This window comes from Oncorhynchus mykiss, chromosome 30 (assembly GCF_057628025.1).
Source record: "Oncorhynchus mykiss isolate SJ-2025 chromosome 30, ASM5762802v1, whole genome shotgun sequence".
Lineage (NCBI taxonomy): Eukaryota > Metazoa > Chordata > Actinopteri > Salmoniformes > Salmonidae > Oncorhynchus > Oncorhynchus mykiss.
The window spans coordinates 39,168,623-39,195,279 of record NC_143051.1 but is presented as its reverse complement, the minus strand read 5'-3'; the positions used below and the strand labels follow the sequence as shown (position 1 = coordinate 39,195,279).

Here is a 26,657-nt window from a genome sequence, read left to right as displayed (position 1 = left end):
TTCTACAACTGGAACTCTATAAAACACCATTCTTCCAAGATAATTTACATAATTTAGTGTTTTGTTGATGCTGGTGGAAACCGCTGTCTCAGGCGCAGCACCACACAAACACATTTTAAACCCCTAATGCTCCTTTGAGACCCCTCTGTCAAAGTCAGTGAGATCTTTTTTATTCTAGCCATGGTAACCAAAATAATGGACAACTGGGCACTTTTATGCATGAGCCTTAGCATGATGGGTGGTGTTAATTGCTTAAATAATTTAGGGAACCACACCTGCATGGAAGCACCTGCTTTCAATATACTTGGCATCCCTCGTTTACGCAAGTGTTTCCTTTATTTTGGCAGTTACCTGCAGGTTTATCAAATAACTATATGAACTGTGGTCCAGAGAACATAAACAGGACAAGGAGAGTGCCCAAATCCATCGCAGGTAAATTCAAGTAAAATATGTTGTCCTAGTTATTATCTTGGCCAGGTCGCAGTTGTAAATGATAACTTGTTCTCGACTTGCCTACCTGGTTAAATAAAGAAATACATAAATTAAATTCCCTGGGGAAGGAGGGGCGGTTGGCATGGTGATAACGAGTAATGACGCCAGTCTAGTTCGCTCTGGCAGTTTCAACCAAGTGAAAACAACTGAAAGTGGCGTAAATTGGACTGAAAGAAAACACACACAGCTTGCTAAAAGCATATGTCGCTAGATAGCAAGCGAAATATTACTCTTGTTCGTTTAGGAGGCTATAATGAAATGTTCATTTGACTAACGTTAGACTGTAACAACAGTAGCTATAGTATAGTTACAGTCAACATCTGTGAATTTTAGCTTGCTAGCTAGCTTGCTAACGTCACCTGCCTACTGTACTTACTTACTAGCTAGCTAAGCTACACCACCTTGAGGATGAAAAAGAGGGTTGAGAAAGTCGTGAAAGAGAAGGCAGCTGGTAACGTTGAGGATGAGTTTTCGAAAACTGCTGGTAAGATGAAGGAATTCAGTCCCAGCCTTGCCTGACAAGTCCAGTTTCTAATGACAAGTGCTATTTACGTAGACCGTGGTGCAGATGCAGAAGTTTGGCTTATTTTGTTATATATTTCGGTTGTTAATTAAATAGCTGAGCCCTTCACTGTTCTTTGTCCTTTTCTCTGGCCATTAGGACTAAATATACAGGAGAAATGTCCAGTTCAGAGGATAGGTAAGATTTGAACCAGTAACATTATCTGGGCAGAGGAAGAGAAGATAAATATCACGAGTAGGCATATTCATCCTCCTCTGCCCAGATATACCTCAGTTGCCCAGATACTGGTTCAGGTAAGATTTTACTATTTTGGGAAATATATAGTACTGTACCTAACATTTTGTTTGTTGCTGCAGATTGAACTTCCTGTTTTTAATAACCTCAGTACAGTGACATACTATTGCAAAACTGAATGGGTAGTCATAATGACAGATGGAATCACTGGATGTCATTCTGTGGTTTGATCCTCTCTCTAAAAGATGATTATCAGTGTTCTGGCAGCCTGGAGATGGACTTCCCTGAGTTGTGTTCTCTTCTGGGCATGAAGGAGATCCCTGCTGTAACCCCACGAGCCCCAGCCTCTGTCACTCCTACCACAGAGAGAGGCAACATGGGTAAATGACAGTCCACCAGCCATTCACATTAACCACCAAACTGTGGCGCTAAGCCGCATGTCTTACTCCTTTCTCTATTGCTAGGCCCAGGGTTTTTTCTAGATCAAAAAGGGGCTTAGGTATTGGACGTTGCAGGGGGCGTGACAATGGGCGTGGTCGACCTGTTGCTTTTTTAAGCCAATTTCCTGCATTTCAAAAACATTATCCATGAAGCTGAGAGAAATGTTTACAGTTTTAAAGCAAATTTACACACATTCTACATATTCTACCATGGAGCTGAGATAATTGTTTTGCAGTGTTAAAGCAAATTTCCCATCAATTCTATGCATTTTGCCATGGCTAATGCTGCGTACTTTTGCTCAAACATAAGAACAAAATCAGTACTGCTAAATTAATTGTTTTTGGAATTTTTAATTATACCTGTCTAGCTTTTATTTTGGGGATTTTTGTTCTCAATGATTATATTATAAAACTATTGGCCCATTTATATTTTCTACATACTTTATATATTTTAGTTACGCTATACATTTTGTGTGTGTCTGTGTGCACACATTTCATTACACATTATTCCCAAGCTCTCTCATCGTCATTCAGGTTGTGTCCCAAATAGCACCCTATTCCCTATAATGTACTACTTTTGATCAGTGCCCATAAGTGTACTATAAAGGGAATAGGGTGCCATTTGGGACTCAGTCTCACTTTTTATTATTGCTGTTTATCATTTACATACTTGTGGCGTCAGAGGAGAGCCAGTCCCAGATGGGTGCTGGTATAGCGACCACAACGTGGTGCCCTAAACCACGCCTCCAAGTGGAGCTGGAGAGCGAGGACCCTCGCAGTATTAAGGAGGTCAGGGTGTGTGGTGAGAGCATAACTGAACCAAACATAATCCTTCACTGTCTGAACAACATTAGAATACTCCTAAAGTAAACAATGTAGTGTAGTTGTGATAGTAAACAACATACAGAAAAAAATAATTTAAAGATATGAGTTGCTTTAAAACAATAATGCTTTCTCTCAAGAGACATTGACATTTGAACTGTACCACTTCTCTTACATATTCACCTCTTACACAGTGAACAATATAAATAGAAACATGTAGTGCTATTGTATGAACATAATTTGTAATGGCAAACAAGAAGTGTCAGAGCCATTGTTTCTGTCATTTCGTAGGGTGGAAGGTAGATGAGCTGATGGCTCGAGTGCTTAACAAGACACTTCCAGCCCTAAGCAACCTACAGAATCTGCAGTGAGTACTGTATTTAGATTGAGATGCATCTTTTTGTACTTCATGATACACAGTATTTGCTCAAGGGAAAGCTAAGTTCTATTGGGCATGTTCGGCATGTTTTTTTCCCCCAGCTTATGTCCTTTTCCTGGAAGAAACTGAGCAAAATATCCCACATTTATTGTTACTTGGTTGTTAGTGTAATGTTTGGGGGGTAGGCATTGCTCTTGCAATATTATCTTCTGTGTTGCAGTCTGTGGTGTGCTGGTCTGACGGGGCGAACTCTGACCTCCCTGAAGAATACAATATCTCTCTGCTCAAACCTAAGGTGATTGGATGATTCACCATATACAGTGCCTTCAGAAAGTATTCATTATACCCCTTAACTTATTCCACATCGTGTTACTGACTGAATTCAAAATGTATTACATGTATTATTTCTCACTCATCTACATACAATACCCCATAATGACAAAGTGAAAACATGTTTTTAGAAATATTAGCACATTTATTGAATATTAAATACAGAAATATCTAATTAACATAAGTATTCACACCCCTGAGCCAATACTTTATAGAAGCACCTTTGGCAGTGATTACAGCTGTGAGTCTTTCTGGGTAAGTCTCTAAGAGGTTTCCACAACTGGATTGTGCAACATTTGCCCATTTAGTCTTTTCAAAATTCTTCAAGCTCTGTGAAATTGGTTGTCTAGCAATGATCAACAACCATTTTCAGGCCTTTAGATTTAAGTCAAAATTTTAACTCAGCCACTCAGGAACATTCAATGTCGTCTTGGTAAGCAACTCCAGTGTAGATTTGGCCTTGTGTTTTAGGCTATTGTCCTGCTGAAAGGTTAATTATTCTCCCAGTTCTGGTGGAAAGCAGACTGAACCAGGTGTTTCTGGTTCAGGATCTGAACCAGGTTTTTTCTCTAGGATTTGCCTGTGCTTAGCTCCATTCAGTTTATTTTTTTTATCCTGAAAAACTCCCCAGTTCTTACCGATTACAAGCATACCCATAACATGATGCAGCCACCACTATGATTGAAAATATGGATAGCGGTACTCAGTAATGTGTTGTATGAGATTTGCCCCAAATATAAATCAGGACAAAAAATGAATTGCTTCACCACATTTTTTGCAGTATTTTAGTGCCTTGTTGCAAACAGGATGCATGTTTTGGAATACTTTTACTCTGTGCAGGCTTCCTTATTTTCCCTCTATCAAGTAGGTTAGTATTGTGGAGTAACTACAATGTTGTTGATCCATCCTCAGTTTTCTCCTATCAAAGCCATTAAACTTTAACTGATTTTTAAAGTCACCTTACACAAAATTGTATGCGTGGGATACAGAAATGAGGTAGTCATTAAAATACACTATTGCACAAAGTCCATGCAACTTATTGTGGGACTTTAAGCAATTTTTTTTACTTACTCTTTTAACTTATTTAGGCTTGCCATAACAAAGGGCTTGAATACTTATTGACTCAAGACATTTCAGTTTTAAATGTTTAATTCATTTGTAAAAAAAAATATAAACATAATTGCACTTTGACATTATGGGGTATTGTGTGTAGGCCAGTGCCAAAAATATATATATATTTAATCCATATTAAATTCAGGCTGTAAAGTGGAAAAAGTCAAAGGGTGTGAATACTTCCTGAATGCACCGTACCTATTTTTTTTGAATGTGCTTCACTACCTGTGTCATGGAGATATGCAGAGTATAATGAAAGAATATCTGGGCCCGTATTAATCAAGCGTCTCGGAGTAGTGCTGATTTAGGATTAGTTTTACTTTTTAGATTACAATGATAAGATTACATGGACAGTAGGGACCTGATCTTCAGGCAGCGCTCGTACTCTGAGACGCTTGATACACTCGGCCCCTGAACTTCTCATGTTCTCTGTCTCTCGGTCAGGACTGTGGTTTTGGAGGGAAACCCACTACCAGAGCAGAGTTATCACCTCCTTATATCTGAAGACAGTATGTGAGTTCCTGTTTTTAATTTATTATTATATATTTTTTTCAATCATGCTTACACACACACATTTCAATGATGATGTATCACTGCAATACAGGCTTACTCATGTATCACTGCGTAATAACCGGATTGGCGAGGAGGGAGCTCGCCTGATTGGCTCAGCCCTCGCTACAGCCCAGACTGCCAACAATAATCTTCTGTCACTCAATCTGGCCTTCAATTCCATTGGTGATGCGGGTGCTGCTCATATAGCACAGGTACTCTGGATGAGAGCATCTGCTAAATTAGTCAAATGTAAAAAATGTACCCCACTATTGTAGAAATGTGGCAGATATTTGTTGTATCAACTTCTTTCTCCCCTATTTTTGCTACCAGGGTTTGCGTCTGAATCGCTCTTTGCTGTGTCTCTCTCTGGCCAATAATCATATTGGAGACACAGGAGCCTCTCGTCTGGCAGAGGTGGGTACTTAACCGCTTACAAATGATTCCCCTTTAAAAATAAACTAAACTAAGAGTTTTCAAAGGATGTATAACAAATGGCACTCCATTCCTTAAATAGTGCATTCCCTATGGGCCTGGTTTGAAGTAGTGCACTACATAGGGAATAGGATGCCATTTGGGATCCAAGTCTTTTTTTGTATCTTTACCCTCCCAATGATCTCTCTCTCTCTCTGTGTGGGTTCCTTAGGTGCTGGGTCCCTTTTCTCTGACCCATGATGAGGTTGTTGAGAGGAGGAGGCTGCTGCTCAGAAGAGACCAGTCGGTGAGAGCGGAAAGCACACCTACACACTACTTTTCTTAAATTCATTTTTTTTTTAGGACTGGGGCAGTCCCACTTCTTTTTATATATTTGCCTCTCATATTGTTTGTATTAGATAGAACAATAAAATACTGACAGGAAAGGTAGGAAGAGAGAGAGAGTCTGCTAGAAAAGCAGTGTGCCGGATTTAAACCCACGCTCTCACTGGGATATGTATTCTGGAGGCAGCGGCTTAGACCGCTAGACCATCCCAAGCCACACACACACACACACACACACACACCTACACACTTCTATAGAAGAATAACACACCAATAGCTACACACTAACTCAAACTAAACTGCACGCACACTAATCTGATCCTGTTTTCTCTCTCTGTCTTCCCAGCCCTCTCATGCTGACTCCAAGTGTGAACGACCTCTCTCCATCCCCAGCAGCTCCTCACTGGAGCGCAACGTCAGCAAAGGAGCCAAGGTTGCCTCCAAGAAAAAAGTACCTACCAGAACTCTGGGCTAGTTTCCCAGACACTGACTAAGCCTAGTCCTAGACTAAGGCATGGTCTAGGAAAGGGGTTCCCAAACATTTTGGGCTTGTGACCCTATTACAAATCTGTCTGACAGTACTTAAATCTAAAACAATTATGGTTTGAAGTGACTGAATTGCATCAGAAAGATATTGGGAAGTTCAGATCATCAGGCAAAAATTGGAAATGATCTTCTATGTAGAAAAGAACACCATCATTGTTTTGAATTTGGTGCCTGGTCCTGTTCTTTCTAATGAACCCTGTGAGCATTGAGCATTGTAGAGGGAAACAGACAATAAAAATGTGTTCCTGAGAGTCTTAGGTCGGGTTCCCCTGCGGCGACGATGAATGCATCAAGCAATGGTTGTGTGCCTAAGGCTGTTGCGATGACCGTATTACCGCCACACCGGCAGTCACGAGTCATGAAGGCAGTCAAATTCCACATGACCATTTAGTCATGGTAATTAGGCTTCTCCAGGCACTGATGTTGCTGCTGGTCATTAGTGACCACCACAGCCCTATGTGTGCCACGTCATCGACTGTGCCGTCGGGCACCAGATTTCTATAACATGACGTGGTCAACTGATACGTAAAATAGCTATCCAGGCGTTTTAAGATCTGGCATGCGTCAGCAACGTCAGAGCAGTGGCAGACGACTTTAGCTTTCAGGAATGGGTTCCTAAACCAGGTAACTGCAAAAATAAAGGAAATGCTTTACTAAATGAGGGATACAAAGTATATTGAAAGTAGGTGCTTCTACATGTGTGGTTCCTGAGTTAATTAAGCAATTAACATCCCATCATGCTTAGGGTCATGTATAAAACTACCCAGTTGCCCATTATTTTGGCTACCATGACTAGAAGAGATCTGTGACTTTTTAAAGGAGGGGTCTCAATGGAGCATAGGGTGTAAAAGTGTGTGTGTCAGTCACTAGATCTCAACCCGATTGGGAGATTATGGAGTGGTGCCTGAGACGGTGTTTTCCACCACATCAACAAAACACCAAATTATTGACTTTTTCATGGAAGAATGGTGTCGCATCCCTCCAATAGAGTTCCAGACACTTGTAGAATCTATGCCAAGGCACATTGAAGCTGTTCTGGTTCATGTTGGCCCCACACATACTGAGACACTTTATGTTGGTGTTTCATTTATTTCGGCAGTCATCTGTAGCGTATAGCTTCAAAAGTTAGAGCCACATTTGAAGGAAGGAAGGGGAGAGGGAGATAATTTAAGTGGTGTACAGTGTATTCAGACCTCTTCACTTTTTCCACATTTTGTTTTGTTACAGCCTTATTCTAAAATGGATTAGATGATTTATATTCCTCAATCTACACACAATAAATACCTCATAATGACAAAGCGAAAACAGGTTTTTAGAAATGTTTGCAAATGTACAAAAAAACAACAGAAATACCTTATTTAACATAAGTATTCAGACCCTTTGCTATGAGACTTGAAATTGAGCTCAGGCGCATCCTGTTTCCATTGATCATCCTTGAGCTGTTTCTATAACTTGGAGTCCACCTGTGGTAAAGTCAATTGATTGGACATGTTTTGGAAAGGCACATGCCTGTCTGACTATATAAGGTCTCACAGTTGACAGTGCATGTCATTGCAAAAACAAAGCCATGAGGCCATGTCGAGGCACAGATCTGGGGAAGGGTACCAAAAAAATATCTGAAGCATTGAAGGTCCACAAGAACACAGTGGCCTCCATCATTTTTAAATGGAGGAGTCTGGAACCACCAAGACTCTTCCAAGAGCTGGCCGCCCAGCCAAACTGAGCAATCGAGGGAGAAGTTTCCTTGGTCAGGGAGATGACCACAATGGTCACTGACAGAGCTCCGGAGTTCCTCTCTGGAGATGGGAGAACCTTCCAGAAGGACAACCATCTCAACTGCGCTTTTACTGAGAAGTCACTCCTCAGTAAAAGGCACATGACAGCCCGCATGGAGTTTGCCACAAGGCATCTAAAGGACTCTGACCACGAGAAACAACATTCTCTGGTATGATGAAACCAAGTTTTAACTCTTTGGCCTGAATGCCAAGCGTCACGTCTGGAGAAAACCTGGCACCATCCCTACGGTGAAGCATGGTGGTGGCAGCATCAATGCTGTGGGGATGTTTTTGAGGGGCAGGGACTGGGAGACTAAGGATCGAGGGAATGGTGAACAGAGCAAAGTATAGAGAGCTCTTTGATGAAAACCTGCTTAGGACCTCAGACTGGGGCGAAGGTTCACCTTCCAACAGGACAACGACCCTAAGCACACAGCCAAGACAACGCAGGAGTGGCTTCGGGCAAGTCTCCGAATGTCCTTGAGTGGCCCAGCCAGAGCCCGGACTTGAACCCGATCGAACATCTCTGGAGAGACCTGAAAATAGCTGTGCAGTGACGCTCCCCATCGAACCTGACAGAGCTTGAGGATCTGCAGAAAATAGAGAAACTCCCCAAATACAGTTGTGCCAAGCTTGTAGCGTCATACCCAAGAAGACGAGGCTGTAATCACTGCCAAAGGGGCTTCAACAAAGTACTCAGTAAAGGGTCCAAATACTTACGTAAATGTGTTATTTCAAGGTTATTTTTTATACATTTGCAACAATTTCTAAAAACCTGTTTTTGCTTTGTCATTATAGGATATCGTGTGTAGATTGATGAGCAGAAAAAAACGATTTAATACATTTTAGAATAAGGCTGTAACGTAACAAAATGTGGAAAAAGTTCAGGGGTCTGAATACTTTACGAATCCACAAGGCGCATTTGTAATTGAGACCTAGGTCTCAATATGTCTTCACTGTTAAAATAAAGGTAACGTATATATATTTTAAAATCAGATGACCCCCACCGTTGGTCGCGACCCCAAGTTTGGGAAACGCTGTTCTAGGCTTAATCTGTCTCAGGGAAACCACCCATACAGTATGATCTCTTTCATAAACACACAGGAAAAAAAAGGTTCCTTCATATTCAGATTAATCACTTTATTTATTTGTTTTTAGGACACAGCCAAAAAGGATGAGAAGCCAGCAGCAAACCAGACAGGAGGGGTAGCAGGAAAGAAAGAGGAACCAAAGTTGGCCAGAAAAGGTAAAGCATTGTCATAAACACTTATGATAACCATAATATTTCTCTCTTTTCTATACCTTAGTTTTTCTTGTTCCCTCTTTCAGCCTCTGACACCAAGTTGCCCCGGGGTAAGGGGGGAAAGTCAGGGGGTAAAGAGAAGCGCCCATCTGTGTTGGATCAAGAGGTACCAATAGAGACCCTGTTAGACTCAGGTTAAATGCATTGTATCCCCTTTGAAATATGTACATTGTGGACAGCTCATGTCCCTCTGTTTCTTTCTGCAGGAGAAGGCCAATGCTACACAGAATAAGGTGTGTTTGTTTGGGTGTATGTGTACATTGCAGTTTGTCTCACAGATGACACCATGTTAGTGTTTCTTTTCAAAGAGAAAACGCTTAGACTGAAATGCACAATGTCTGGATTTGGTGGATATACAGTGCATTCGGAAAGTATTCAGACCCCTTGACTTTTTCCACTTTGTTACATTACAGCCTTACTCTAAGATTTATTAAATTGTTTTTCCCCCTCAATCTACACACAATACCCCATAATGACAAAGCAAAAACAGGTTTAAAAAAAACTGAAATATCACAATTGACATATGTTTTCAGATCCTTTACTCAGTACTTTGTTGAGACACCTTGGAATGTGAACCTTCGCCCAGGTCTGAATTCCTGAGCGCACTGGAGAAGGTTTTCATCAAGGACCTCTCTGTACGTTGCTTCTTTCATCTTTCCCTCGATCCTGACTACTCTCCCAATCCCTGCTGCTGAAAAACATCCCCACAGCATGATGCTGCCACCACCATGCTTCACCGTAGGGATAGTGCCAGGTTTCCTCCAGATGTGACACTTGGCATTCAGGCCAAATAGTTAAATCTTGGTTTCATCAGACCAGAGAATCTTGTTTCTTTACTGACTTTGTCCCCATGGGGAAATTTTGTTGCAGTGTCATGTACAAAACAAATTGACAATACAACTTTCATAAGTTACATACCATTAAAAAGAGACTAGCCTGCTGGCCTTACTCGGTGGATAGGCACATTAGCCCGAGCTATTTAGGAGGAATATCACACCTGGCACAAATTGTCTAGTTCTGTTTTTCCTTCCGAGGGATGCACTATACCTGCGCCCAGAGGGGAGTAGTTCAAAGTCCGGGTACAGGGGGTGACTTGGGTCTAAAATGATTTTGTGAGCCTTGCGGAGGGCTATGACCTTAAAGTTCTCATCCAGGCCTGTCTGTTTGACTCCAAGTACCTTGCTTGATGTGGTGATAATCCTTCTCAGCATATTTCTCTGGCTGACAGTAGAATTGCCAAACCAGCAAACAATACAAAAAGTGAAAACTCAATGAAAGATTTGTAAAACAGAGTCAGTATAGTACAATTAACATTAAAAGATCCCAGCTTTTTGAGAAAGTACAGTCTGTTGACTCTTTTTGTAGATCAGTTTCTCATGGTCAGAGTCCTTTAGGATCCTTTTGGCAAAATCCAAGCGGGCTGTCATGTTCCTTTTACTGAGGAGTGGCTTCCATCTAGCCACTCTACCCTAAAGGCCTGATTGGTGGAGTGCTGGAAGGTTCTCCCATCTCCACAGAGGAACTAGAGCTCTGTCAGAGTGAACATCTGGCTCTTGGTCACCTCACCTACCAAGGCCATTCTCCCCCGATTGTTCAGTGTGGCCAGCTCTAGGAAGAGTTATTGAGGACTTACAATGCTGCAGGAATATTTTGGTACCCTTACCCAGATCTGTGCCTCAACTCAATCCTGTCTATGAGCTCTACGGACAATTCCTTTGACCTCATGGCTTGGTTTTTGCTCTGACATGCACTGTGAACTGTGGGACCTTACATAGACAGGTGTGTGCCTTTCCAAATCATGTCCAATCAACTGAATTTACCACAGGTGGAATCCAAGTTGTAGAAACATCTCAAGGATGATCAATGGAAAGAGAATGCACCTGAGCTAAATTTGAGTCTCATAGCAAAGGGTCTGAATACTTATGTAAATAAGGTATTTCTGTTATTTAATTTTAATAGCTTAGCTAAAATGTCTAAACCGGTTTTCACTTTGTCATTATGGGGTATTGTGTGTAGATTGAGGGGGGGGGATATTTTATCAATTTCAGAATAAGGCTGTAACGTAACAACATGTGGAAAAGGTGAAGAGGTCTAAATACTTTCCTAATGCACTGTATGATGTACATAAAACTAACAACTGTTAAAGCATTATTACCACTATATGTCCAATCAAACTCCATCAATATTTTGATACTGCGTTGCATCCCAAATAGCACCCTATTCCCTTCATAGTGCACTACTTTTGCCCTGATCAAAAGTAGCACACTATAAAATGAATAAGGTGCAATATGACACACAACTCAGATTTTTAATCCAGTTTCCCTCCACCAGTCAGCAGAGTTGGTTGAGACAGTGAGCCCCCTGCTGGAGCCGGGAGTGCAACACACTGGAGGCCGAGTAATTCTGCCTGGGAACACAGCCCTCACCTCCCTCAACCTAGCAGGTCAGATTCCCCACCAATTCCCAGAGACACATTACTTGGACTCGAGTTTGACTCCAGTCACAACTTTGATGACTTGAGACTCAACTTGATAGAAAATAACTTGCGACTTGATTTGGACTTTCATGAGCCTCAAGACGCGGGACTTGACTTTGACTTGAGACTTGAAATGATCTGGCCAGGTTTTTGTAATGTTTTGTCACTCTGCGGCACAGAGTCTCCCACGCAGCCAGAGACAGTAGCCGCAGCATTGCCCTTGCAAAAAAAACATGCAACAGATTGGCTAGAGAAATGCACACTTGTCACTGATTGGATCAGCAAATTATCAACACAGGGCGGGAGAGCTAGTGAACAGATTACTGATTTGATGTACAGCAATAGGATCGGGTGCAGCGCAAATGTCAAAATGTAAGGAGACAGGATTGCCATAATAAATAAATATTCAGCTCTAAAAATGGTCTATCCACTTGTTCTCTCCAAACACCTGCCAGTGGAGAGAGCTTTGTTCTCTTGTTGAAATGTTTGCTGTTACTTTCACACATTTAAATGCATATGTGGTAAATCTATACTGGACAAAAATAAACGCAACATGTAACAATTTCAAACATTTTAGAGTTACAGTCCATATAAGGAAATTAGTCAATTGAAATAAATTCATTAGGCCCTAATCTATGGATTTCGCATGACTGGGAATACAGATATGGATCTGTTGGTCACAGATATCTTAAAATATGTAGGGGCGTGGATCAGAAAACCAGTCAGTATCTAGTGTGAGATGTCACAGCACGACACATCTCCTTCGCATAGAGTTGATTCTGGCATGTGGAATGTTGTCCCACTCTTCAATTGCTGTGAGAAGCATCCAAAAAATGCTTAATGGGTGACATGTCTGGTGAATATGCAGGCCATGGAAGAACTGGGACATTTTCAGCTTCCAGGAATTGTGTACAGATCTTTGAGACATGGGGACGTGCATTATCATGCAGAAACATGAGGTGATGGCAGCAGATGGCACGACAATAGACTTCAGGATCTCATCACAGTATCTTTGTGCATTCAAATTGTCATCGATAAAATGCAATTGTGTTTGTTGTCCGTAGCTTATGCCTGCCCATACCATAACCCCACTATGGGGCACTCTGTTCACAATGTTGAGATCAGCAAACCGCTTGTCCACATGATGCTGTACACGCCGTCTGCCCAGTACAGTTGAAGCCGGGATTCATCCAAGAAGAGCACACTTCTCCAGCGTGCCAGTGGTCATCGAGTTACAACGAGTTATTTGACAGTTTGTGCAGAATTCCTTTGGTTGTGCAAAACCACAGTTTCATCAGCTGGATGGGTGGCTGGTCTGAGACGATCCCGCAGGTGAAGAAGCCGGTTGTGGAGGTCCTGGGCTGGCGTGGTTAAACATGGTCTGAGGTTGTGAGGCTGGTTGGACATACTGCCAAATTCTCTAAAACGACAATGGAGGCGGCATTAACATTCATTTCTCTGACAACAGCTCTGTTGGACATACCTGCAGTCAGCATGCCAATTGTACGCTCCCTCAAAACTGGACACATCTGTGAAATTGGGTTGTGTGACGAAACTGTACATTTTAGGGTGGACTTTTATTGTCCATGCTGTTTAATCAGCTTGATATGGCACACCTGTCAGGTGGATGGATTATCTTGGCAAAGGAGAAATGCTTACTAACATTGATGTAAACACATTTGCGTATGGAACATTTCGGTATCTTTTATTTAATCTCATGAAACGAACACTTAACATGTTGCGTTTCATATTTTTGTTCAGTGTATATATCCCATCTAATCCTAAAATAATTGCTAGCGTTTCAACATTCCATCCCTGTACTGTTTATTGAAACACTTGGACATTTCTGTTTCATGTTTTCATGTACCATTTCTTACCTTCCGAGTGGGCACGATGTTCATTGCGAACTTTCATGTGCACAAGACTCATGACGTAGAAATTCTGTTAATTTAATTAAATATGGTTTCGTGTGTTTGTCAACAGCAACCATTTCAACAAGAGAACAAAGTGCTCTCCAATGGTGAAAGCGCCATATCATACAAAATATACAAGCAGATTTACCAAATATACATGGGCAATAGCCTCTGATACAGACATTGTGGTTGTGTGTACCGTAATAGGAGTGTGCGAACCTCAGTGTGTCGGTAGCAGTGCGTGGGTAAAATCAGTAAGTAGAAAAAACATGTGGACTCACCCTACTTGTAGAGAAATGCCAATGCCATCCTCCTGTCTTTCATGTTGCCGAAACGGTCTGTGACTCTGTCATACAGTATACGCTTTTAGTTTTTGTTGTCCTAGGCTACCTGGCTAAAATGCTTGCTCGCTAGACTAACTTCCTATCATGGGCAACAATTAGCCAGCTAGCTAACATTAGCCTTCTACATATTGAACTTACATCCTCTCCGGCCAGATGAAGAATGTATGAATTCATGGTTGGGTCAGAATGACTGTTGTAATCATTGGCCAGTAAGAGAATTAAGTCCAAATTCATATCTCCATCCATGGCATATTTAGGAAAGGGAACATTTTAGCTAGCTGGACAACAACACAACTAGAGGCAACTGTAACCGTATAGCTTCCGTCCCTCTCCTCGCCCCAACCTGGGCTCGAACCAGGGACCCTCTGCACACATCAACCACAGTCACTCACGAAGAATCGCGCCACAAAAGCCGAACAAGGGGAACAACTACTTCTAGGTCTCAGAGTGAGTGACGTCACCAACCGAAACACTATTAGCGCGCACCACCCCTAACTATCTAGCCATTTCACATCGGCCACACAACAATTCCCTTTTTTTCCCAAAACGTGCTGCAGACTAGTGAAAACAGTTGTCTGTAGCCTCAATAAATAAAGATGTGTAATGACTGGTTCAACTACAAGTCTAGATTTAATTTTACTTGACTCGACTTCACTTGCTCTTAGAATGCAGGACTTGGACTTGACTAGAGACTCAAACCTTGTGACTCTAATAATAGTGACTTGATCCCACCTCTGCCACTTTCACAACACAGGTTGCGTCCATAATTACACCCTACTACTTTTGACCAGAGCCCAATGGGTACATTTTACCAGAGCCCTATGGATCCTGGTCAAAAGTAAAGCACTTTATAGGGAATATGATGCCATTTGGGACATACTAACAACATCCTCAGTGAAGGTAGCTTTCATCACATGGGAATAACTGCTGTAGTTGTGACATTGGAAGATTTTTTTTGCTGCAATTATAATGTGATGTTGAAGTGAGGAAGATTTTTTTTATTTTTTACATTGACTTGAATCGTCTTTGTATTGGGATGTAGGCAACAGGCTTTCAGAGCAGTCGCTGCTCCTCTTCCTGTCCTCAGTGGGGGCGCAGACTGAAGGGGGAGGTCTGCTTCGTCTCTGTCTCAATGTGAGTCTTGTCTATTCAAGCTCTTCCGTGTGTGTGTGTGTGGTGCATTGATCTGCTTTTTTTGTGTGTTTGTTGCTGGTTCAAAAGCTTGAAGATTTGTATAATTAAACAACTTAATTACTCCTGTTGTCAGTGTCCTGAACACTGAATGTGACCCCAGTCCACTTCTCTTTTCTTTTTTTTTTCTACAGAGAAACCGCTTCCCTCCAGACTGTGATTCCTTCCTCAAGATAAAAGAACTGATGTCACTCAGGGATCCTCTCAACAAAACGGCCTCTGCTCAAGTAGATGACGAACAGGGGCAGGCAGCATAAACTATAGATAGCAGAGTGAAAATCTTAACTCCCCTACCCATTTTGTTATCGTGGGTACCAGAACCAATTTGTGCTATCATTCCACACCTTGCCACTCCTTGTTTGGCATATGACAATAACTGGCATGATAGCAGGTCTGGTACCCAGGCTACCAATTTGTTTCTCAATTTGAATTACAAATTGATGTTTTTCCTGCTAGTGCCCCATTTATATTTCCACGTGTCACTTGTCTACTCTAGTCCAATCAATAAACAAAAACAATGACATGAAATACTACACACCTCCACAACTGTTCACTTCATAAGAGGTGAAATCTTTAACTCTGAAAATAAACAGTTGTAGGAATCAGGATGCAGTCAGGGATCCTTGTTTGCACATTGGATGCATTGTAGTTTATGAATTCCATTCAAATGTCTTTGTATATCAGCAAGCTCCTGATTTAGTTAAAACATTTACGATACCAAGCCAAACAAAGCACAAAAATAGCGATCTGTTTTACATACTTTTTAGTTGTCACTTGAAAGGTGCCAGCACGCACCAGGATGTGAAAACGAGTCTCTACTGGTGAATGCATTTCAAGAAAAATTTGTGAAGGCACATTGGACAACATTTATTTCATGCCTCTGTTAGCTGCTAGTTAAACTTTAAATGAGCTGCAATGGATGGGATGGGGACATCCCTGGTACTCTTTTACACTCTCAGCACCTGATGTGTCAACGTTCAGCTCCATCCAGCGCGACACCCAGGCAAACAATGTAAAAAAAAAAAAAAAAAGTGAATTGTTGCATCATTAAATTGGGGTTATGATGACAGTATTGTGTTACCGTGATGTTACGTTTTTTAAACTGTATAAAAAAGGGGCTGAATCGACGTTAAGGTCATTCAAACCCATTAGCTCCCTTTTGATAACAGTAATACTCCAATTAGCTAGTCAGGAGTTTATCAAAGCATCAGCAGCTTCAATACAAAAGTTGGTAGTTGATTATTTAGCCAGCATATTGTCTGAAACCAGAGGAAGATGATCCACCTCTACCCAAGTCTGCTTGGGGGGAGAATGTTGAGTGGAGACCGGCATTTTGCCATTTTCCCCATTTCCCCGTTCTATTTGTGACATTTAACACGCTGCAAGTCCCGCCTCTCCTCATTGGTTTTTAGGAGCACGTGGGTGATTGAACGTGGGTGATTGAAAGATTGAGAGCGGAAAGATTGAGAGCGGACCCCTGGACCTTAGTTAATCTAAGTAACATCCCATCCCATCTAAGTAACATCCCATTAGAAATCCGTCAATTTAAGCTGGAGATGCTTTGGATGCGTCCACCGCCTACGTCGCACTTCCACATCTGCGGTGAAAGGCGGCAGAACTAGAGTGGTGTTTGTCAGACCATGAGACATCCCAAAAATAGGTATTCTCAGGAAACCGTCTGTAGCGTCCAAACGGTTGGACCTACGAACTACACTGAAGAAAAATTTAAAACGCCACATGGAAAGTGTTAGTTCCATGTTTCATAAACTGAAATAAAAGATCCCAGAAATTATCCATACACACAAAAAGCTTATTTCTCTCAAATGTTGTGCACAAATTGGTTTACATCCCTGTTAGTGAGCATTTCTCCTTTGCCAACAGAATCCAAGTTGGCACATCGACAGTACAGACTAGACGAGTCCCCTGACACTTGGGGCCGTAAAGCAAAACGGAGACCACCATCTTGTTCACCACCCTATGACCTCCATTATCTGGCTTCTTCTCCTGTGGGATCGTCTGAGACCAGCCACCTGGAAAGCTGATGAAACTGGGTTTGCACAACCAAAACATTTCTGTGCAAACTGTCTCATGCACATCTGCGTGCTCATTGTCCTCACCAGGGTCTTGACCTGACTGCAGTTTGGCGTCGTGACCGACTAGGATGGGCAAACGCTCACATTCGATGGCTACTGGCACCCTGGAGAAGTGTGTTCTTCACAGAATTATCCTGGTTTCAACTGTACGGGGCAGATGGCAGACAATGTGTATGGCATTTTGTGGGCGAGCGGTTTGCTGATATCAACGTTGTGAACAGAGTGCCCCATGGTGGCGGGTTATGGTATGGTTAGATGGACAACAAACACAGTTGCATTTTATTGATTGCAATTTGAATACACAGAGGTACCGTGATGAGTTGAGGCCTATGGTTGTGGCCATTCATCCACTACCATTACCTCGTGCTTCAGCATATTGCATGGCCCCAAGTTGCAAGGATCTGTACAGTTACTGGAAGCTGAAAATGTCCCACATTGAGCATGTTTGCTCTGGACAGACATGTACGATAGCGTGTTCCAGTTCCTGCCAATATCCAGCAACTTAGCACATCCATTGAAGAGGAGTGGGACAACATTCCACAGGTCACAATCAACAGCCTGATCAATTCTATGCGAAGGGTGTGTCACATGAGACAAATGGTGACACACCAGATACTGACTGGTTTTCTGATCCACACCCCTTCTTTTTTTTTAAAGGTATCTATATTCTCAGTCATGTGAAATCCATAGATTAGGGCCTTTAAAAAATATATAAATTTCACCTTTATTTAACCAGGTAGGCAGGTTAAGAACAAGTTTTATTTACAACTGCGACCTGGCCAAGATAAAGCAAAGCGACAAAAACACAGAGTTACACATGCAATCAATAACACCAACATAGAGAAATCGATGTACAGTGTGTGCAGAAGAGTAGGGAGGTGAAAATAATAGCAATGTAGCATTAATACTGGAGTGATAGATGTGCAGATGATGATGTGCAAGTAGAGATACTGGGGTGCTAAAGAGCAAGAGTGTAAGTAATAATATGGGGATGGTGTGCTATTTACAGATTGGCTGTGTACAGGTACAGTGATCAGTAAGCTCCTCTGACAGCTGATGCTTAAAGTTAGAGAGGGAGATAAGACTCCAGCTTCAGAGATATTTGCAATTCGTTCCAGTCATTGGCAGCAAAGAACTGGAAGGAAAGGCGGCCAAAGGAAGTGTTGGCTTTGGCGATGAACAGTGCAATATAGAGTGCCTTGCGAAAGTATTCGGCCCCCTTGAACTTTGCGACCTTTTGCCACATTTCAGGCTTCAAACATAAAGATATAAAACTGTATTTTTTTGTGAAGAATCAACAACAAGTGGGACACAATCATGAAGTGGAACGACATTTATTGGATATTTCAAACTTTTTTAACAATCAAAAACTGAAAAATTGGGCGTGCAAAATTATTCAGCCCCTTTACTTTCAGTGCAGCAAACTCTCTCCAGAAGTTCAGTGAGGATCTCTGAATGATCCAATGTTGACCTAAATGACTAATGATGATAAATACAATCCACCTGTGTGTAATCAAGTCTCCGTATAAATGCACCTGCACTGTGATAGTCTCAGAGGTCCGTTAAAAGCGCAGAGAGCATCATGAAGAACAAGGAACACACCAGGCAGGTCCGAGATACTGTTGTGAAGAAGTTTAAAGCCGGATTTGGATACAAAAAGATTTCCCAAGCTTTAAACATCCCAAGGAGCACTGTGCAAGCGATAATATTGAAATGGAAGGAGTATCAGACCACTGCAAATCTACCAAGACCTGGCCGTCCCTCTAAACTTTCAGCTCATACAAGGAGAAGACTGATCAGAGATGCAGCCAAGAGGCCCATGATCACTCTGGATGAACTGCAGAGATCTACAGCTGAGGTGGGAGACTCTGTCCATAGGACAACAATCAGTCGTATATTGCACAAATCTGGCCTTTATGGAAGAGTGGCAAGAAGAAAGCCATTTCTTAAAGATATCCATAAAAAGTGTCGTTTAAAGTTTGCCACAAGCCACCTGGGAGACACACCAAACATGTGGAAGAAGGTGCTCTGGTCAGATGAAACCAAAATTGAACTTTTTGGCAACAATGCAAAACATTATGTTTGGCGTAAAAGCAACACAGCTGAACACACCATCCCCACTGTCAAACATGGTGGTGGCAGCATCATGGTTTGGGCCTGCTTTTCTTCTGCAGGGACATGGAAGATGGTTAAAATTGATGGGAAGATGGATGGAGCCAAATACAGGACCATTCTGGAAGAAAACCTGATGTAGTCTGCAAAAGACCTGAGACTGGGACGGAGATTTGTCTTCCAACAAGACAATGATCCAAAACATAAAGCAAAATCTACAATGGAATGGTTCATAAATAAACAGAATGGCCAAGTCAAAGTCCAGACCTGAATCCAATCAAGAATCTGTGGAAAGAACTGAAAACTGCTGTTCACAAATGCTCTCCATCCAACCTCACTGAGCTCGAGCTGTTTTGCAAGGAGGAATGGGAAAACATTTCAGTCTCTCGATGTGCAAAACTGATAGACATACCCCAAGCGACTTACAGCTGTAATCACAGCAAAAGGTGGCGCTACAAAGTATTAATTTAAGGGGGCTGAATAATTTTGCACGCCCAATTTTTCAGTTTTTGATTTGTCAAAAAAGTTTGAAATATCCAATAAATGTCGTTCCACTTCATGATTGTGTCCCACTTGTTGTTGATTCTTCACAAAAAAATACAGTTTTATATCTTTATGTTTGAAGCCTGAAATGTGGCAAAAGGTCGCAAAGTTCAAGGGGGCCGAATACTTTCGCAAGGCACTGTACCTGCTGGAGCACGTGCTACGGGTGGGTGTTGCTATGGTGATCAGTGAGCTGAGATAAGGCGGGGCTTTACCTAGCAAAGACTTATAGATGACCTGGAGCCAGTGGGTTAGGCAACGGATATGTAGTGAGGGCCAGCCAACGAGAGCATACAGGTCGCAGTGGTGGGTAGTATATGGGGCTTTGGTGATAAAACGGACGGCACTGTGATAGACTACATCCAGTTTGCTGAGTAGAGTGTTGGGGGCTATTTTGTCAATGACATCGCCGAAGTCGAGGATCGGTAGGATAGTCAGTTTTACGAGGGTATGTTTGGCGGCATGAGTGAAGGAGGCTTTGTTGCGAAATAGGAAGCTGATTCTAGATTTAATTTTGGATTGGAGATGCTTAATGTGAGTCTGGAAGGAGAGTTTACAGTCTAACCAGACACTTAGGTATTTGTAGTTGTCCACATATTCTAGGTCAGAACCGTCCATAGTAGTGTTGCTAGTCGGGCGGGAGGGTGCGGGCAGCAATCGGTTGAAGAGCATGCACTTAGTTTTTCTAGCATTCAAAAGCAGTTGCAGGCCACGGAAGGAGTGTTGTATGGTGTTGAAGCTCGTTCGGAGGTTTGTTAGCACAGTGTCCAAAGAAGGGTGAGATGTATACAAAATAGTGTCGTCTGCGTAGAGGTGGATCAGAGAATCACCAGCTGCAAGAGCGACGACATTGATATATACAGAGAAAAGAGTCGGCCTGAGAATTGAACCCTGTGGCACCCCCTTAGAGACTGTCCGGACCTCTGACAACAGGCCCTCCGATTTGACAGAATTAACTCTGTCTGAGAAGTAGTTGGTGAACCAGGTGAGGCAGTCATTTGAGAAGCCAAGGCTATTGAGTTTGCCGATAAGAATGCGGTGATTTACAGTGTCGAAAGACTTGGCCAGGTCGATGAATACGGCTGCACAGTACTGTCTTTTATCAATGGCGGTTATGATATCGTTTTGGACCTTGACAGTGGCTGAGGTGCACCTATGACCAACTCGGAACCAGATGATTGCATAGTGGAGAAGGTACGGTGGGATTCGAAATGGTCAGTGATCTGTTTATTAACCTCACTAGGGGACGTGGGACAGTAGCGTCCCACCTGGCCAACATCCAGTGAAATTGCAGAGCGCCAAATTCAAAAACAGAAATACTCATTATAAAATTAATGAAGCGTACAAGTGTTATACATCGGTTTAAAGATTAACTTCTTGTTAATCCAACCACGGTGTCAGATTTCAAAAAGTCTTTACGGCGAAAGCATACCATGCGATTATCTCAGAACAGCGCCCAGCAGACAAATCATTACAAACAGTAACCAGCCAAGTAGAGTTACACAAGTCAGAAATAGTGATAAAATTAATCACTTATCTTTGATGATCTTCATATGGTTGCACTCACAAGACTCCCATTTACTCAAATGTTTGTTTTGTTCGATAAAGTCCCTGTTTATATCCAAAAACCTCAGTTTTGTTCAAGAATCCACAGGCTCAAATGCAGTCACAACAGGCAGACGAAAAATCCAAATAGTATCAGTTAAGTTCGTAGAAACATGTCAAATGATGTTTATAATCAATCCTCATGTTGTTTTTAGCCTAAATAATCAATAATATTTAAAGTTGCTGCAGGGGGGTAGCCAGGTGGAAAGCGTGGCCAGCTGCTGTAGAGAAATGCTTATTGAAATTCTCGATTATCGTAGATTTATCGGTGGTGACAGTGTTTCCTATCCTCAGTGCAGTGGGCAGCTGGGAGGAGGTGCTCTTATTGTCCATGGACTTTAGTGTCCAAAAACTTATTGGAATATGTGCTACAGGAAACAAATTAGTGTTTGAAAAAGCTAGCCTTAGCTTTCCTAACTGACTGAGTATATTGGTTCCTGACTACAGTATGACTACTCTATGGAAAGGGGAGACTCCCACAAACACAAGGTTGTTCTCTGTTTTGCTCTACGACCCCCACAAGGACTCATTTGAAGGGAACTGGTACCTATTTTAAAAAACTGAAAGTAGTTTTGTGCCTCCCCCCCTTCTTTTGACACATTTATTAATGTGTTATTCAATGTGTTTCTCTGGGCTATAGTAGTAAAGGCCAAATTTAATATTTTCACAAATAACCTTTTTTTTAAATATACCTAAAAGGGGTTCTAAAATTCCAAATCAAACAGATAAAGGATCCATATCAGTTTAGTGCAATTAAGTGTTCAAAAAAAAAATCTAAAAAATCTAACTTTTTTGGTTAGTACTGACTGTTCGGTCACCTGGTCAGATAAAAACCCACCTATGGAGCTACGCCCAAGAGGAAGACCGAGAGCCAGATGATCGAACCAATTGGCGGACGACCTACACAACCTGGGACTCAAAACCACATCAGACTGGGACCTGGCCCTGAATAGGACAGCGTGGAGATCCATGTCAAGGTGTTATGTGCAAGTGAGTAACTAACTGTACAGGGACTTTTTCTATTGAGTATTGAGTATACTTTTGCATCCTGACCTTGGATTTTCCTTTTTATGGTTTGTGTGTACCTGCTGAACTCCATAATTAAATGAGCTCTTATGCACCGGCAGCCACCTGTCTAAACCTGGGAGCAGACCCTCATACGTACTGCTTTTCTACATCCCTGCTTAGATGGCTGAATATAACTCAATTATATTAAGGAAATCCAGAGTACAATTTAACGATCAAAAAGGCAAGGCAAAATAAACATTTATTCACAATAATGTAGTGCTTTTTATTAAAAAACAAAAACAAATTGAATATAAAACAAAAAGTAAAAACCAACAGCATTTTCATAACTTTAGAATCATAATTACAAACTTTTAACGAGAGTGGAAGAAGTTGACAAACTGTACACATCACAAAATGTCTGCCAGTCTGTCCATTTACAATGCTTGTATCTTATTTTGTGATTGTCTAAAAAAATAACTAAACAAATCACACAAAACACACAAATACAAGTACAAGCATCAAATTTATGACCGCTATCACAAACTGAACAATTTCTCAGGGGGGGGAGTTACATATTGGAGCTGACATCTTTCAAAATATCAACATTAAGTTGGTTTGTTTTTTTAGTGTTCAACACTTTGCAGCAAAAACAAGGAGCATATTTTCTCCTCAAAAGTAATATTATTACAGCGACAGATGTAATTTCAGAGTCACTGTTATGTCCCAATGCTTTATATGAAGTTTGTTTGACATTCTTCTCACACTGAACAAAAATATAAACGCAACATGTAAAGGGTTGGTCCCATGTTTCATGAGCAGAACTAAAAGATCCCAGAGATTTTCCATATGCATAAAAAGCTTATTTCTCTCATTGTGCACAAATTTGTTCACATCCCTGTTAGTGAGCATTTCTTCTTGACCAAGATAATTCTTCCACCTGACAAGTGTGGAATATCAAGTAGCTTATTAAACAGCATGATCATTACACAGGTGCACCTTGTGCTGGGGACAATGAAAGGCCACCAAAACGTGCAGTTTTGTCACAACACAATGCCACAGATGTGTGAAGTTCAGAGAGCGTGCAATTGGCATAGTGACTGCAGGAATGTCCACCAGAACTGTTGTCAGAAAATGTAATGTTCATTTCTCTAACATAAGCCGCCTCCAACATTGTTTTAGAGGATTTAGCAGTATATCCAGTCAAGCTTTACAACTGCTGACCACGTGTATGGCGTCGTGTGGGTGAGCAGTTTTCTGATGTCAACGAACACAATTGCATTTTGTCTATGGTAATTTAAATGCACAAAGATGCCCTTAAAAAATGGGCCTCTGGATTTTCACGTTATCTTTTACCAAGAGTTGCATATCGGTGAAATCCATAGATTGGGGCCTAATGAATTTATTTCAATTGACAGATTTCCTTATATGAACTCTAACTCAGTAACATCTTTGAAATTGTTGCATGTTGCATTTATATTTTTGTTCAGTTTAATTTTTAGGCAACAAAAATTCTGTTTAAGTTCATGTCATTCAATTAGGACAGTTGTACATTTTACTGGACAAAAACACCTCTCCCAAGCTTAAGTGTTTTGATTATAGTAATACAAATGGCAGAAATAATAATTATAATACATATGGGGCTGAGTCCTGTACAATACACGAAATCCGTTATCAAGATATTGCTTTTGGAGACACTTCTCACATTATCCCAGTCTGTATATACATAACTTGGCACTGTACAACTTTCTGTCCTCTTTCTGTCTGTTTTCTTACTCTCTCCATCTCTATGCCAGTCCATCTTGATGGGACATCTCAATCTAAGTCTCATTTTAAACAGAAGCATTTGGAAAAAATAAATCTCATCAAATCTCACAAATGATTTAAAATATTCTCCATGGCAACCAGAAACACATTTGAAGAAAACATTTACAGCTAGAATCCCTTCCCTCCCAACAGATACCCCTTTTCATAGAATATAAGAAAATATGACCGTCACAATACATTTTACGTTACCTATGGTTTCCACAATTTCCCATAAAATGTTAATTGCCATCAAGCCCTTAATTTTTTCATAATTTTTTTTCTTCAAGAATTCTGGCAGATTAGACACACAAATGTGCATACACTCACGCAAGGCAGTCAGGGACCACGGCGTTCTAAGGCGTTACAGTAAGAGTCAGTGTTCCCGCCGCCTGACTTCATTAAGCTGGTGAATCAGGTACTTCAGAAAGAGGGGCGAAGCGGACAAGACACTTGACTGACCAAAAGCGCACATTATATCTTTCCAAAGACCACCAGCTATTCTTTACAAACACAATCCTGTCCTTCCTTCTCTGTTCCTAATGAATTACTACAGTATGAAAGAAAAAGAAATACTTATTATTAACTTGCTTTTCAGACTGCATCATCCAATAACATGTGAGTGTTAGTGTGTCTCGTTGATACATTAGAGAGCCAACCATATCCATGGTACCAAAGTGCAGTTGAACAACCTCGTTCCTGCAGCTTCTCTCCTAGTTCATCATCAGCAGTGTATGTTTACAAGTTGCTCATACAGTCCACTGCATAGCCTCCTATGCCTCTTATCCTCGTACATTTAGGTCTCGTGGCCTATGTTTAGTTTCAATACCACCTAGTCCCACTGAGGGCGCAGGTTTCCAGCCTCCTCATTCCCATTTGATATCGTTAAAAAAAAAGTATATTTGAGTCTATGACTATGCCACAGCCATGTTCAGTACCACATGTTGCTTTCTTTTGCTCACTAAAAATAATTGACTCAAGGTTTCACTGATGAGCCATGTGTATAGATAATGTGAAGCCTATGTAATAGTCTCTTTGCCCTGAGTAACCAGGGCTGTCTTTGATTAACATTTGTTCAATGCGCATTTTTAAGTGCATGGGGTACTTTTTCCTACGTAAAAAAAAATGCATTTGCATCGTACTTCAATAAGTCTGGGTCCACCCTCCTGAGAAGAAGTCCTTGTGTCACCAACAAAACCGTTACCATTGACCACAACAGCCGAGTGCACTGCTTCCAACTGTTGGGTTGTCATTGGGTTGTCTCATCACTTGAGATGACAGGTTGGGGAAGAGGGGACACGCCCGGGAAGGGTACCAACCCTTGCCCTTTGTGGTCACTTTCTCTTTGCAAATGTCATCTTCCCTTACCATGTTTTCCATTTCACCCCCACCTCTCCCAAGTGAATGAAAGGGGAATGTGCTTGCCAGGTAAGTGGCAACATCATTTTCTACCCACAAAGTCTCCAAATCCAAGCGTCCTTCTACGTAATCGCCGCCCTGACCCTTCCTCTAGAAGATAAGTGACATCTATGGCTGTTGGAAGAAGAGAGAGAAGTTACTAAACACCAATGACACTCAGTTAACTGTCCGATATTTCCCCTTCATCAAGTCTCCCTCTTCATCAAACCACCCAGTGTCTCTATACCCATTTCCTCATTGCCTGCTCACCATTCTTATTGGGTGTTCTGTGTAGCAGATCCAGCAGAATCTTGTTTAGCCGATCCCTTTGTGCCTCCCTCCTGCCAAGTCCAGAGTGATGGAGGGGTGAGGAAGAGATGGAGGGGAGGAGATCCAACATGTCAACTCCTCTCTCTGCTGCACCTTCCTCCAGCTCCCTATGCTCCTCTACCTCCTGCCCCCCGTCCTCTTCTTCTCCCTCCCCTGGCCCAACTGGTTGTGGAGGTGGGGCAGCCGCAGGGAGTGTGGTTTCTTCTTGGGCAGCATCCATGTCCCCCTCCACCCCTCTTCTGTTTTCACTCTCCGGACGGAAGTTGTCACCCTGGTCGCATGGGGAAGCATCGTCCTCACAGGCTCCTCCAACTCCTTTGGGCCGCTCGCTCTTCCAGGCCGAACGCCCCCCGTTCCTCTTGTAGTTGTCGGGAACGTAGTGCGGCTAAGGCGAGGTTGGGAAGGAACAGACTTTCAGTTGACTTACAAGTTGTTCATGCACAAGTTAGATTTTGGGATTATTAACCATTTGTTTTATGAACAAGCAATACGAATTGGAGCAGAATTAACTATCAAGCTGGACCCCCATCATCTCTCTCAGGATAACTAACGGTTTGCAAAAACAGCACACAGTTAAAG

The 26,657-nt window shown here is 41.8% G+C and overlaps 2 protein-coding genes and 1 long non-coding RNA gene across 13 annotated transcripts in view; 1 reads left to right on the top strand and 2 right to left on the bottom strand.

The window, feature by feature from the left end:
* The first annotated feature begins 265 nt into the window (after positions 1 to 265).
* On the top strand, positions 266 to 15,801 carry lrrc71 (leucine rich repeat containing 71). 4 transcript variants are annotated; one of them, XM_036971555.2, is made up of 17 exons: positions 266 to 432; positions 1,154 to 1,192; positions 1,495 to 1,629; positions 2,372 to 2,491; positions 2,803 to 2,878; positions 3,111 to 3,185; positions 4,778 to 4,846; positions 4,938 to 5,097; positions 5,216 to 5,299; positions 5,529 to 5,603; positions 5,988 to 6,092; positions 9,121 to 9,208; positions 9,292 to 9,371; positions 9,472 to 9,498; positions 11,597 to 11,708; positions 15,041 to 15,132; positions 15,324 to 15,801. In XM_036971555.2, the coding sequence occupies exons 1-17, from the start codon at positions 375 to 377 to the stop codon at positions 15,444 to 15,446; spliced, it is 1,518 nt and encodes a 505-aa protein (XP_036827450.1). In that variant the 5' UTR covers positions 266 to 374; the 3' UTR covers positions 15,447 to 15,801. The 4 variants fall into 4 exon arrangements, with proteins under 4 accessions (XP_036827450.1, XP_090084384.1, XP_036827449.1 ...); XM_090228258.1 differs by having other exon boundaries at positions 346 to 432; positions 1,154 to 1,308; XM_036971554.2 differs by lacking the exon at positions 266 to 432 and adding an exon at positions 532 to 976.
* On the bottom strand, positions 9,088 to 14,463 carry LOC149970300 (uncharacterized). Its single transcript, XR_016493682.1, has 2 exons — positions 13,936 to 14,463; positions 9,088 to 13,161 (listed from the first exon to the last, which is right to left on the bottom strand). It is a non-coding gene; the product is annotated as an uncharacterized LOC149970300 (long non-coding RNA).
* A 7,007-nt stretch (positions 15,802 to 22,808) lies between the features above and the next one.
* The window catches only part of LOC110487650 (histone-lysine N-methyltransferase ASH1L), a 51,230-nt gene continuing 47,381 nt past the window's right edge, over positions 22,809 to 26,657 (bottom strand). For all 8 annotated transcript variants that reach the window (XM_090228248.1, XM_090228253.1, XM_090228249.1 and 5 more), the window contains 2 exons: positions 26,019 to 26,463; positions 22,809 to 25,883 (listed from right to left, as the gene is read on the bottom strand). In XM_090228248.1, the coding sequence (XP_090084374.1) occupies positions 25,792 to 25,883; positions 26,019 to 26,463 (537 nt within the window). In that variant the 3' untranslated portion in view covers positions 22,809 to 25,791. The remainder of the gene's footprint in view (positions 25,884 to 26,018; positions 26,464 to 26,657) is intronic.